The sequence below is a fragment of the Alligator sinensis genome, unplaced genomic scaffold (genome assembly GCF_000455745.1).
Source record: "Alligator sinensis unplaced genomic scaffold, ASM45574v1 scaffold449_1, whole genome shotgun sequence".
NCBI lineage: Eukaryota > Metazoa > Chordata > Crocodylia > Alligatoridae > Alligator > Alligator sinensis.
In genome coordinates this window covers 42,274-54,747 of record NW_005842838.1, presented here as the reverse complement: position 1 = coordinate 54,747, position 12,474 = coordinate 42,274, and the positions used below count along the sequence as shown (strand labels likewise).

The window sequence follows — 12,474 nt, the reverse complement described above, 5'->3', positions numbered from 1 at the left end:
TCGTGCTGCAGGCCATTGTTGACCACTGGGGCATCTTCACCAATGTGAGCATTGGCTGGGCTGGCAACATCCACAATGCCCATATCTTTCAAAACTCTGCCCTGCCAGCCCTGGTGGAGAGCAGCTGCTTTATACCAGGGGTGCTGAACCTCCAGCTGGGTGAGGTGGCAGTCCTGCCCCTCCTCATTGGGACTCCCACCTACCCACTCCTCCCCTGGCTCATGCAGCCCTACACCAGCCAGCTGGACCTCTGCCAGACATATTTCAACCAGTACCTGGGCTGGACCCATGAGCTGGTGGAGCACGCCTTCAGCCACCTGAAGGGCTGCCACGAGGCTGCCATGAGGTCACAGAGGCCAACATCCCCTGGGTCATCATTGCAACCTGTGTGCTGCATAACTTCTGTGAGGCCCAGGGGCAGCTCAAGAGTGCCAGCTGTGGCAGCAGGGACAGCAATCCCCCCTCCCCAGTCCCTGGGCAAACCATACATCCAGCAGTGGGGGCCAGAGCACCGGGTGTGAGAGGTGCTGGCGGACAACCTGGTCCTGTACTCCCTGCTGTAGGCCGCCTGGACAGCCCCAGCCCCACTGTGCACCCCCAGCACCACCCTCACTGTGGACAGTTTTCTGGAAAGCCCGTTATTTCCCTCCACAAACACAGACCCTGTCCCTCAACTTCCTCCTGAACAACAGACCTCACCCCATCTCCCTTCTGAACCATAAAGTCCCCTTTAATGAAGTGAGAAAACTAGTGGGGGAAGCACTGAAGTCCCAGAGCAGGAGGGAGTTGAGTGTCCAGGAGGAGTGGTTGTTCCTTAAGGAGACGATCCTTCAAGCTCAAAGGGAAGTAATCCCTACATGAGTCAAAGGGGGCAAGAGAGCGCAAAGGCCCCCATGGCTCACCAAAAGCATCTGGGAACATCTCCAAACAAAAAAGGAGGCGTACACCTTACACCCGTTGGAAGGGAGGGGCCATCACAAGAGAGGACTATACCTCGGTAGCTTGGGAATGTAGCGGGGCGGTCAGGAAGGCCAAGGAAGAAATGGAGCTGGGACTAGCAACCCAGATCAAGGACAACAAGAAGTCCTTTTTCAAATACATAGGGGGGCAAAAGAAGGTGCCAGGTAACGTGGGGCCTCTGCAGGACATGCTAGGAAATCTGGTCATCTTACCTGACGGTAAAGCTGACATATTCAACAATTTCTTTGCCTCCATATTTCTGAGGATGGACCTGGCTATCTCCCCCACTGGCACCTCCGAGGGCCCTGTAGGTGGCACACCCAGGCCTAGGGTTAATGAGGACCTTGTCAGGGAACTTCTGGAGGGACTAGATGTATTTAAATCTGCAGGTCCTGATGATCTCCACCCCAGAGTGCTGAAGGAACTACCAGGGGTCACTGCGAAGCTTTTCGAAAGAATTATCCTGGCACATGTCCAGGAAGTGCCAGCTGGGGAGGTTATGCTCAGGAGCAACCAGCATGGGTTCATTAGGGGCAGGTCTTGTCAAACCAACTTGGTGGCCTTCTATGACCAGGTCACCAAGTCCTTGGATGCAGGTGTCGCAGTGGATATAGTCTTTCTGGACTTCAGGAAGGCCTTCGACATGGTCTCTCACCCTATTCTCAGTAAGAAACTAGGAGACAGCGGTGTTGATGCCTACAAGGTCAGATGGGTCACTAACTGGCTGGAGGGCCGCACCCAGGGTGTGGTGGTGGACGGGTCTTATTCGACCTGGAGGGATGTGGGCAGTGGGGTTCCCCAGGGCTTGGTCCTTGGGCCCGCACTATTCAACATCTTCATCAGTGACTTGGGCAAGGGGGTAGAAAGCACCCCGTTCAAATTCACAGATGACACTAAGATGTGGGGTGAAGTGGGTATGCTAGTAGGAAGGAACAGGCTGCAAGTGGATCTAGACAGGTTACAGGGGTGGGCCGATGAGAACAGGATGGGTTTCAACACTGACAAGTGCAGGGTAATGCACCTGGGGAGGAGGAACTAGCAGCATACCTACAGGCTGGGGAACTCCCTTCTCGTCAGTGTTGAGACGGAAAAGGATCTTGGAGTCATCATCGATGCCACAATGAACATGGGCCGACAAAGTGGGGACGCAGTCAGGAAGGCCAACCATACCTTGTCGTGCATCCACAGATGCATCTCAAGCAGGTCCAAGGAGGTGATCCTCCCCCTCTATGCGGCACTGGTCAGGCCGCAGCTGGAGTACTGCGTCCAGTTCTGGGCACCGCACTTCAGGAGGGATGTGGCCAATATGGAGAGGGTCCAAAGGAGGGCCACCCGCATGATCAGGGGTCAGCAGGGCAGGCCCTACGAGGAGAGGTTGAGGGACCTGAACCTGTTCAGCTTCGAAAAGAGAAGGCTGAGGGGAGATCTAGTGGCCTGTTACAAACTAATCAAGGGGGACCAGCAGGCATTGGGAAAGTCCCTGTTCCCCCAAGCACTCCTGGGAGTTGCAAGAAACAACGGACACAAGTTAGCAGAGGGTATTTTCAGGCTAGACATTAGGAGGCACTATTTCACTGTCAGGGTGGCTAGGATCTGGAACCAACTTCCAAAAGAAGTGGTGCTGGGTCCTACCCTGGGGGTCTTTTAAAAAAGGCTGGATGAACATCTGGCTGGGGTCGTTTGACCCCAGTACTCTTTCCTGCCACAGCAGGGGGTCAGACTAGATGATCTCCTCAGGTCCCTTCCGACCCTACCAACTATGAAACTATGAAACTATGAAATTAACCACACAGTAGATTTATTCACTGTGCAGTAAGTACCTGCACATGTAGATGATGATGCTTTACTGCACAGTCAATTAGTCTACTGTGCGGTAAAGCATCTTGTGTAGACATACCCAGTTTGTCTGCCAGTGATCTTTCCTTGCCTAAAGGATTTGATGAGCTGATGAATTCCCATTTTCCAAAGGCAAAATGTTTCTTGGCACAGCAAGCTAGACCAAGATCTGCTTCAACAATTTACAGAATATATTAGCAACAGCTGTATCACTTTTACTTGAATGTGTGGAATGAAGATTTTGAGATCCAGCTGAGTTGCTTTCAGCTCCAGTACCATGATGCAGAATCTGGTCTCTCTGTACAGGTGAATACAAGTTGTGGGTTGTCTAGCAGCTAACCTATGTGACTTATCCAGTCTTGGAGGCATCTGTGACTGCAACGCTAGAAAAGACTAGGGGTGCAAAGGAAATCCCTAAACAGACACCACAAGGACTATTTTACCAGACTAGCTTTTGGGAGACCTCCTAAGGAATGTGTACTATAGGGCCAACACACTGATTGACGTTATATTGCTTTACCACTTGATGATCAAGTCCTAGCATTTCTACATTTCAAGACTTATTGACCTTTTCCAACCATGACAAAAGGGTATTTTGGTTTATCCTTAATCCTAAGGATTGGAATAGGGAGCCAGTCTTTTGATGGGATGGGCAGAGATTTTCCACCAGTGTCTCTCTCCCTCTTTTTTTTGCAAAGGTGATAATCACAAGAAGGCCATCTTCGTGGACAGATGGGAGAGCATGTAGTTTGCCATTGGTTCAAGTGGTAGGGCCATCATTGCTATTAGGACCAAAATCAGGTCATAGTGAAAGACTAAATCTCTCACCAGAGAGAATATCTTTGTCAGATCCTTGAGAAAATTTTAGCATTGCTGAGTGGGAGAAGACAAGCAGGTCATCTCCCAGTGGGTGGTGAGCTGAGATAATGGCAAGGTCACTTTGAAAAAACAGAGAAAAAGGTTAATGCATTTCAGCTCTAGGAGGTGGCCCGAAGTACCCAGAAGGGAGATCTCATAATGGAAAGGGGACTTCACATAACACCACACCAAGAACCTAATACTCTAAGCCAAATAGGTTTGCTTGAGGGCCATCAAGTAGCCAGGCTGTGAGAGGGAGAGTAAATAAATCTGAGTGCAGCATCTTCTTCCATTGTGGGAAAATAGGTCCAGAAGCAGCAGCCGACTGGGACTGGGACTCTTTCACAATATACAAAGGAGGTCCATAAAATAAACATGTTGGAGTCAATAGGATCTGGTCTGTGGCAGTTTGCCTTACCTTGCAGAGTAGTTGTGAAATTAGAGGTATACTCAGAAAGGGATACTAGAATTCGTCTGATGATAAGATGAGAAAGGCACTAGACAATGAAATCAGGTTGAGACCCACCTTAGAACAAAAAGGTTCAGCACTCCTTGCTGATGTAGGAGACAAAGAGGTACATCTCTGGATGGACTCAATCTAAAAATATATCCTGAAAGACAGTATCCTTGATCTCTGTTCATGATTCAGAGAGTTGTGCCTGCTGAGACGGTTCTCTTGTGTATTCTGAGGGCCCAGAAGATGCACTGCTAGCAGCAGTATCCCGTGGAAGATGCATCAGGTCTAGAGTTTCCCTGAAAGATTCCTCAGGAGGCCAGAGGCCTTAGAAGTCATTCACATGTGCTCTGTACCTCACTGAGGAGGAAACCATTCCAAATGTCAACAGTATTTTGGAAAGAGGGAACAGGATGCCACATGTTTGCCAGGTCCTTCCACAGTTAAAGGAAGAACCTAACTGGAGAGAAATGGTTACTGCCATGCTCAGGTGATACACTTCTGGGGAACAGATGCCATGCCTGTATGCACCTGAGGTGAAATCTGGCATGCAGGAGACCATGTGGTCAAGAATGGATGGGCAAGTGCTCATTGCTGTTGGTGTTCAACAGCTTCTGCCATCCTGGTGTACATCTGCCAGGATGTCCTGAAGGAGGTAAGCTCTAGCCAACAGAAAATCCAAAGGGACTCCAGTTTTGTACTGAGACCATGTTTTGTTTTTCCACACTCGATGATAGTACTTTGTTTGGCAGTAGTTCTGACCTACCACATATCACAGGCATTTCGGGTTGGAAAGCAAGTGTCCTGAAGGTTAAGAGATTCAAACCAGCTCTCTGTCTGAAGAGATGGGTTATGGGTCCTAGTGTTACCATCCTGAACTTGAGCTCACGGATGAAGGACCTAAGTTTCCTTAAACCCAAGAAAGGATACCATCTTCCTTTTCTTTTTGGGATCAGGAAGTAACTGCTATGGAAACCCTTTCCACAGTGTAGTGGAGGACCCTTTTCTATAGCTCTGTGACAGAAGGTAGGCAACATCCTGCTGAAAGAAAATCTCATGAGAAGGCGCCTGAAAAGGGTCATGGAAAGTGAACCGGGAGCAGACACTTTGAAGTGGGCAGTATAGTGAGTCACAGTGGTGTTTGGAATCCAATGGTCTCTGCTGATACAGGTTCATGCAGACCAGAAGGCAGCCAAGCAGTTCCCAAAGGATAATGGAGTGGATGAATATGGAACCTAAGACAGTGGGTGGCATCTGTCTTGACTAACCTATTAAACATTTGGGCTGTTGCCTGAAGATATGGTGTGGAGAAGAGGCAGCTGCCACAGGGTTTTTCATTCTGTGGAAGCAGTTACACTTCCTAGGAGGCCAAGTAGGTGAATACATGCAGAGCAGTGTAGAAGGCTGCTTTGGTGGTTACTGGTCAAATTAAGAACTATATTTAGATTTCTTCTTTGGGATGGGTGTACTGACTTTCAGAGAATGTATTAAGGCCTTCTGGGTAAGGAGTATTTTCTTTATTTTAATATGTAAAAGCTCTCTTTCTTGAAACAGAAGGCCTTTCACAAGAATCTTAACCTCCTTAGTGAAGCCAGATCCCTGAAACAAGGAGAGCTGCATAACTGAGGTTGTAGCCTTTGAGTTAGATGAGGCATGTCCTGCAAGCAGTGCAGCCTGGAGTGAGGTCTTGCCCACTAGCTATCTTTCTGTAACTCAGGCAGCAAATGCATCTTGATAATTAGGCAATAGCCTGACTGTGGAGGATGCCAATCACTCCAGTCATGCCAGACCCATAGTGTGTGGAAATTCAATGTAGGCTAGTAAGGGATTATGATTTTTCTTCTTACAGATCCAATTTTTGGGAATCTCTGGAATGCTCCAGATGTGCTTAGTCTAATCTTAATGGAGTAGTGACTGCTATAGATGAAAACACAGGTTATGCATAGAAATATTCTGCAGCCCAAAAAGTTATTTGGAAAGTGATTTCTGAAAAGGCCATGCAGTTAGGATATAGGTGTCCGGTATCTGGGATGTGATCTTAGTAAGAGCAATCATGGTCTCATTGATGAGGGGGAGACACCTTACTAAGAGTAGACTGATATATAATATCCACAAGCCTATTCTTAGGCTGTTCACCTTCCTCTGTCATAATCTGCAGTCTTGATCCTGGAAGTCCTTCTGTTAGAGTCAACCAAATCATAGCCAGGCAGGACCAGAATCAGGGATTTACTAGAATGCAAATAGCCAAGCTCAAAGCCAGGTATCAGTCCAGTTTCCAGGGTATCAAGCCAAGGGTCAAGACAAGGTCATGGTCAGGACAAGCAGTTGATCAAAGCCAAAGGGTCCAAGACAGGAGAAAAAGTAACCAGGAACAAATAGGAAGATCCAAGGAAGCAGGAGTAGCAATACCTAACAATGCTATCACTGGGACAAGGTCCTGGAAGTGGGAGGGTTTTATAGCCCTCCATTCAGGGGCTTGTGGTAGTCATTGTTCACTCAGGTCACCTGGTACCTCACTGGGAACTTCAGGTGAGGGTCCTGACTGAGCTGGGGTTAATGTTCGGTCAGCTGCTTGATGGTGTTGCAGCCTGAGCTGTCTATGGCTGTAAAAGTCCAGGTTCAAATCCCAGGGGTCCTGATGCCCTCAAGTCACTGATTTCCTTTTTAAGGGGAGAGTCCATGGCCAGAAAGATCACACTGGAATGCTAGTAAAAGGTTTCTGAGCCTGAGATGCCAAGTCAGGGCAAATGATGGTTGCATTAATACCTGTGGCTATCTGAGCTGGATACAACACTACTCACCCTACAGCTGCAGTGTGGGTCTAAATCTATCCTAGGGGACCTCATGAGTTTGACATCCCTGGTATAAGTGCATGCCAATGCTTGAAACAGCTGTAGAACTATGTTTGCTTCTCTTGACATATCTGAGCCCTTTAGACATAGTTTTCTTAACTCAAAAGCCTACCGTAAAATCCATTTTGGATTAAGCTGGTGCCATACTGAGCCCTCCAAAGGAATGGATTTTGTGCTCTGGCCAGGTGAGGATCCTCTGGCCCCAGTAAGTCAAGTAGCTTCTTCACAGCATTCTGTCTCTGAAGGCACAACACAAGGGAGGAGCCTGAGGTGAGGTAGTTGCAAAAAGCTTCCAAGATTGCTGGATCCTGAAGGGAATAAGGTGAAGAGGCAGATTGCACTGTTTGACTTTGTTGCAAATTTCCAATGGGTAGCAAGCAAACAAGTCAACTTACTTGCTTCCTGCAATAGTATATATGCCCATCTTCTCTCCAGGCACAGCTGCCTCAGTACACACTGTAATAACCAAATCAGCAGCTGGGCATCTCAAACCCGTTAGGGCATAGGCACTGACTCTGTGGGTGCTCTGTCGCTCAAGCACACACTGAAAAAAATTAGTGAGTACTCAACAGGGCCATGCTTGCAGATGTTAAAACCAACCAAACAAAAAATGCGTGTTACTGGAAAAAACAGCGTGTTCCTTAAACCCGGTTCTTCAGCGTCTGTATAGATTGGGTGCTTCAGCAGGGTTTTTTGGCACTTTTAGCTAAAGCTGATTCAATCAGCTATTAGATGAAAACACCAAAAAGGCCCCACTAAAGTGCCGCATCTTTAGAGATGCTGCAGAGCTGGGTTGAAGTAATGTGCTGCCTCTTCTGGGCATACGTGGGGCTCAGCACAGGAATGCGCCAAGTTAAAAGTAAAGCGCCATTGGGGGGGGGTGGGGGGGTTGTTATGTCTGCAAGCATCCACTGGCAAAAGCAAAGGCAGCCCCCTCTATGCACAATCTGCCAGCTAGTGAGCACTAGGGGTGGCATTCTATTCCCTTCCTGGCTATAGAAAGGTCCAGATTTGGTTGTCTACATGGCATTTCTGGTCATCTGAGTATTTTATGTCCCAGGCAGGAATTTTAGTCATGGCTGCATAGACTGTACATGTACATAGTTGTCTGTATGTATAGGCTGGGTATGCACAATAATCTGTGCACTGGCAATGCATGTACATATGACCCTTATAGACATGCAGTGGCCTCTGGATGCCTGAAAATGTAGTCAACCAAAATACATAACCAGAGGAACTTATTGAGTCAGGAATGGAGGACGAGAGAGAGCTTTCCTGTGTTTTGCCTACAATAGCTGAGTAGCTAGGGCAATGGGGTCAACCTTTTTGGCAGGTGTGCCACAAATTAAGCCCTGTGCCCTCCCTAAGTGCCACTCCAAACCCCTTCCCCTATCCTATCTGCATTCTGCTTCCATAGAACACCACGAGGTGCTCTATCCCTTATAAACAATCATCCTACCTAATGTAGCTGTTGGCATCATGATTACACCTATATTGTTCCATTCATTTTGAACCTTGACAATTTGTGGCAGTGAGTTTCACAGACTGTTTTGTGTACAGTACTCTTTGCTTGTTTCTGTTTTAAAAACCTAGCTAACAAACAGCCTAGAACATTGCACGCTGGTTTACTGAAAGGTTGGGTGGCAGCAGAATAAATGATTCATTGTATTAAACTTCTTTTCTTTTAGTAACAACATGGAGCACTAATTTCTCTCTCAGAAGCAAATGTACATTAGCTTAATGTGTTACACATGCCCCTGACTACACAGTTCCAGTGGTGCACAGGTTGTATCTGCCCCTACTTTGCTGTAGCAATGAGCTACGGCAAGGTAGTTCATTGCTACAGCAATGTAGCAGTAGCATCAAGATTAGTGCCTGCCAATGCTATGCCACTGTAGCGATGAGCTACATCACCATAGCTCGTCACTACAGTGATGTAGCATCTCGTGTAGACGTGCCCAGAAAGAACCTCTTTTAGTACAGAAATTCCCTTCTTGCCCCAGTCATGCAGATATATAAGCACAAATCAGACCTAAGATTTGAGAGTAGGGAGGTTTGACTGTTGTCATGGAAAAAGAGTGAAGGATGGAACCTGCCTGCAGGGACATCAGGGATTGAGGCTTGATTTGCTTAGAGATAGGTAGTGTTGGATGATCCAGTCTTCAACAGTGTTGCATTTGCTTTGAGTGACAAATATTGGGCTCAATCCAGAGGTAGGGATTCTAAATATAGGAGTAATTCCTCCTTGTTGGTTATATATGCATCCACTACTTGGCTGCATGCACCTTGGTGTGGAAGCTATGGAGCCAGATCATGCAGCTGGGTTTTGGGAAGCTCCCCAGTTGCCAGTAGCTTACTACAGAGGCTCCTTAGTCCCCAGCTATATGCGCTCTGGCATGGAAGCAGTGCGCACATAGCTAGTGACTGAGGAGCTATCCAGTTCCAAGCAGCATACTTCTCTACTGAGAATTGGCACTTGGGGCTCTCCCCATTGCTCTCCCAACCTGATCAGCAGAGGCAGTCCCTGGTTCAGAGACCCACCTACTGAAAGGCACACTGGTGTAGCCCAGCATCAGGGAAGTGGTTCCCCAATGCCAGGCTGCATCAGTGCTACCAGCAAGCAGGGAACCTGGTTTGGGGCACTGGCTCCCCCATGCCAGGTTCCTAGCTTCACAATTGTACAGTTGGGCTCTGAGGAATATTATCCCCATGCACATCTGATATAGTAAGAGGCGTGATCTTTTGGATTGGGCATAAAATTCCTCAGAGCCCAATTGCACAATCATTCTAATGTCTGCCAGGGGCCTGGATTTCAATGATTCAGCATTAGAGCTGTGCGAAACGGCACCGTTCTGTTTCGACTTGCGTTTTGACGGAACAGCATTTCATTTTGAATTTAGTTTCAATTCGAAACTGCTGTTCCATTTCATTTTGTTGAAACAGTTTTGCTGTTTGGACACTGTTTCGACGTTTTGCCCATAGGCTATAATGGGGAAGCATGAAACAGCCTACAACATTGTCATTTCTGGCCTGATTTGGATGAAATGGTAGCCCCTTCTGAGGGCACAAAGCCTGCCAAGTTTCAAGGAGATAGGTACAGGGGTTTCAGGGAAACTGCACCTCAAAGTCTTGAAAGTAAAAAACTCATGTCATGTGTATGAGCTAAGCCACAGCGGGGTCACAACTGCAGGGTTGCTATCCCCTATTGAGGCAACAAAACCAGCCAAGTTTCAAGGAGATAGGTGCAGGGGCTTGGGGGAAAATGCACCTCAAGCTGTGGACAAGCAAAACTCGTGACATGGGTGACACTGTGTGTGTGTTAAGGCACAGCAGGGTGAAAACTGCAGGCATGCTAGCCCCTGCTGAGGCCAGGAAGCCTGCCAACTGTCAAGGAGATAGGTACAGGGGCTTCTGGGTTCTGGGGCCCTGCACCTCTGGCTGCTGACAGGCAAAACTCGTGACCTGGGCGCTTGTGGGACTGTGTCTGTCTTGGGACACAGGGGGTGAAAACTGCAGGCCTGCTAGGCCCTGCTGCAGCCAGGAAGCCTGCCAGCTGTTAAGGAGACAGGTGCAGGGGGAGTCTTGGTTTTGGGGCCGTGTACCTCTAGCTGCTGACAGGCAAAACTTGTGTCATGGGTGGGTGACACTGTGTGTGTTAAGGTGCTCAACTGACACCAAGGCAGAAAGCAGGGCAGTTCAAACAATGCTGTCTTTTATGCAGTTTTTCCATCCCACTCCCAGAGCACTGGGATTGCAAGAGACCTCAGGAAAGGATGACAGTCACTGGCCAGCTACACAGTCAATAATGAGAGCACTCCTTCCCCCCCACTTTTCCTCCTCCCTCTCCTTACTTTAGTTTCTGTTTCCCTGCAGGCAAGCCCAACTTGAGTTTCGAAATGTTTCAGCTTGCCTGGTTTCATTTGGAGGCTGTTTTGAAGCTCTCTGGTTCGTTTCGATTTTGCTGTTTCAAGCTCAAAATGAGTCGAAACGGCGTCGAAATGAAACTGCTGTCAAAATTTTGCACAGCCCTATTCAGCATCTATGATACTGCTGCTGAAGAAGGATAGAGACAGAGTTTGTTACAGGCCAGTCAAACTGTCTGAATGGATGGACTAGAACAGGGTTGTCCAACTTCAAAGTGGTCAGAGGCTACATGTTGCACTGATTACAGACCCCGGGCCATACATCCCATGGACTACAAGCTGCAGTATTCATGTAAGCTCCCCAAAGCCCCTGGTGTGTGCAGTGCCCCCTGCCACACAACCCCCAACATTGCCACCACTGCATGGGCAATCCCCCTCACTAACTGCTGCTGTGCAAGAACTGCAAGCCTCCTCATTGCTACTACCATACTGGTGATCACACCTCCAACTGCTGCTGGCCAAGCCCTCCATTCACATCACTGCACAGGCAATTCTCCACCACTGCTGCACAAACAGTATAAGCCCCTCACCTCCCCCACTGTTACCACCACCACGCACACCATTCCCCTGTACCGCTGTGTGAACCCCTTCCCTCCTCCCACCACATGAGCCTCCTCTCTTGCCACCAGCACTGTGTAGGTGATCTCCCCCAGTACCCACCACTGCCACATGAGCAGCATGAGCCCCCTGCCTGAACCCTCACCCCATTGGCACTGTTTTCCGGGCAGTGAGCTCACCGAGCCTTCTGCCATGCTGTCCAGAGATCCTGGTTACTACCACTTCAATAGGAACAGTGGTGGCCAGGTGGAAGCTTGGGGGCCACATGTTAACTCTTTGCAGGCTGGATGAGGCCCATGGGCTACCAGTTGGACAGCCTTGGATTAGAATGTCACAGCTATTGTACATCATAGTCCTGCAGGGATTGCTCTTTAGTACAGAAGTAGCAAGTACAAAACAATGTGGTCCAGGTCACAGGGCATAAGACTAGGGTCCATGGTATCCTAGTTCCCTCTTGGTTCTGATGTTGACCTGCCATGACATTGGACAAATCACTGGACCTCTGTTTCCCACTCCACTCTTGTCTATTCAGACAATAAGGTTCCAGGTAATGTGGGGCCCCTGCAGGATATGCCTGGAAATCTGGTGGTCTCACCAGATGACAAAGCTAACCTATTTAACAATTTCTTTGCCTCCATTTTTCTGAGCAGGGACCAGGTCATCCCCCACATCAGGATCCCTGATGGTCCCAGGGGAGGCACAGCCAGGCCCAGGGTCAGAGAGGACCTAGTCAAGGAACTTCTGGTGGGACTAGATGTGTTCAAATCAGTAGGTCCTGACAATCTCCACCCTAGAGTGCTTAGGGAATTAGCAGAGGTCACTGCGGGACCCCTAGCACAGCTTTATGAGCACTTGTGGTGCTCTGGCGAGGTGCCAGAGGACTGAAAAAGGGTGAACGTGGTCCCCATTTTCAAAAAAGGAAGAAAGGAGGACCCAGGAAATTTAGGCCTGTTAGTCTTACCTCGGTCCTGGAGAATCTCTTTGAAAAAATTATCCAGGTGCACATCTGCGAGGGGCAAGCAGGGGAGTATAT

The 12,474-nt window shown here is 48.5% G+C and overlaps 1 protein-coding gene across 1 annotated transcript in view; it reads right to left on the bottom strand.

The window, feature by feature from the left end:
• Positions 1-12,474, bottom strand: part of LOC102388050 — a 53,968-nt gene that overhangs the window by 24,695 nt on the left and 16,799 nt on the right. Inside the window, exon 4 of the mRNA XM_006035447.3 lies at positions 7,073-7,268. Within this exon, the coding sequence (XP_006035509.1) occupies positions 7,073-7,268 (196 nt within the window). The remainder of the gene's footprint in view (positions 1-7,072; positions 7,269-12,474) is intronic.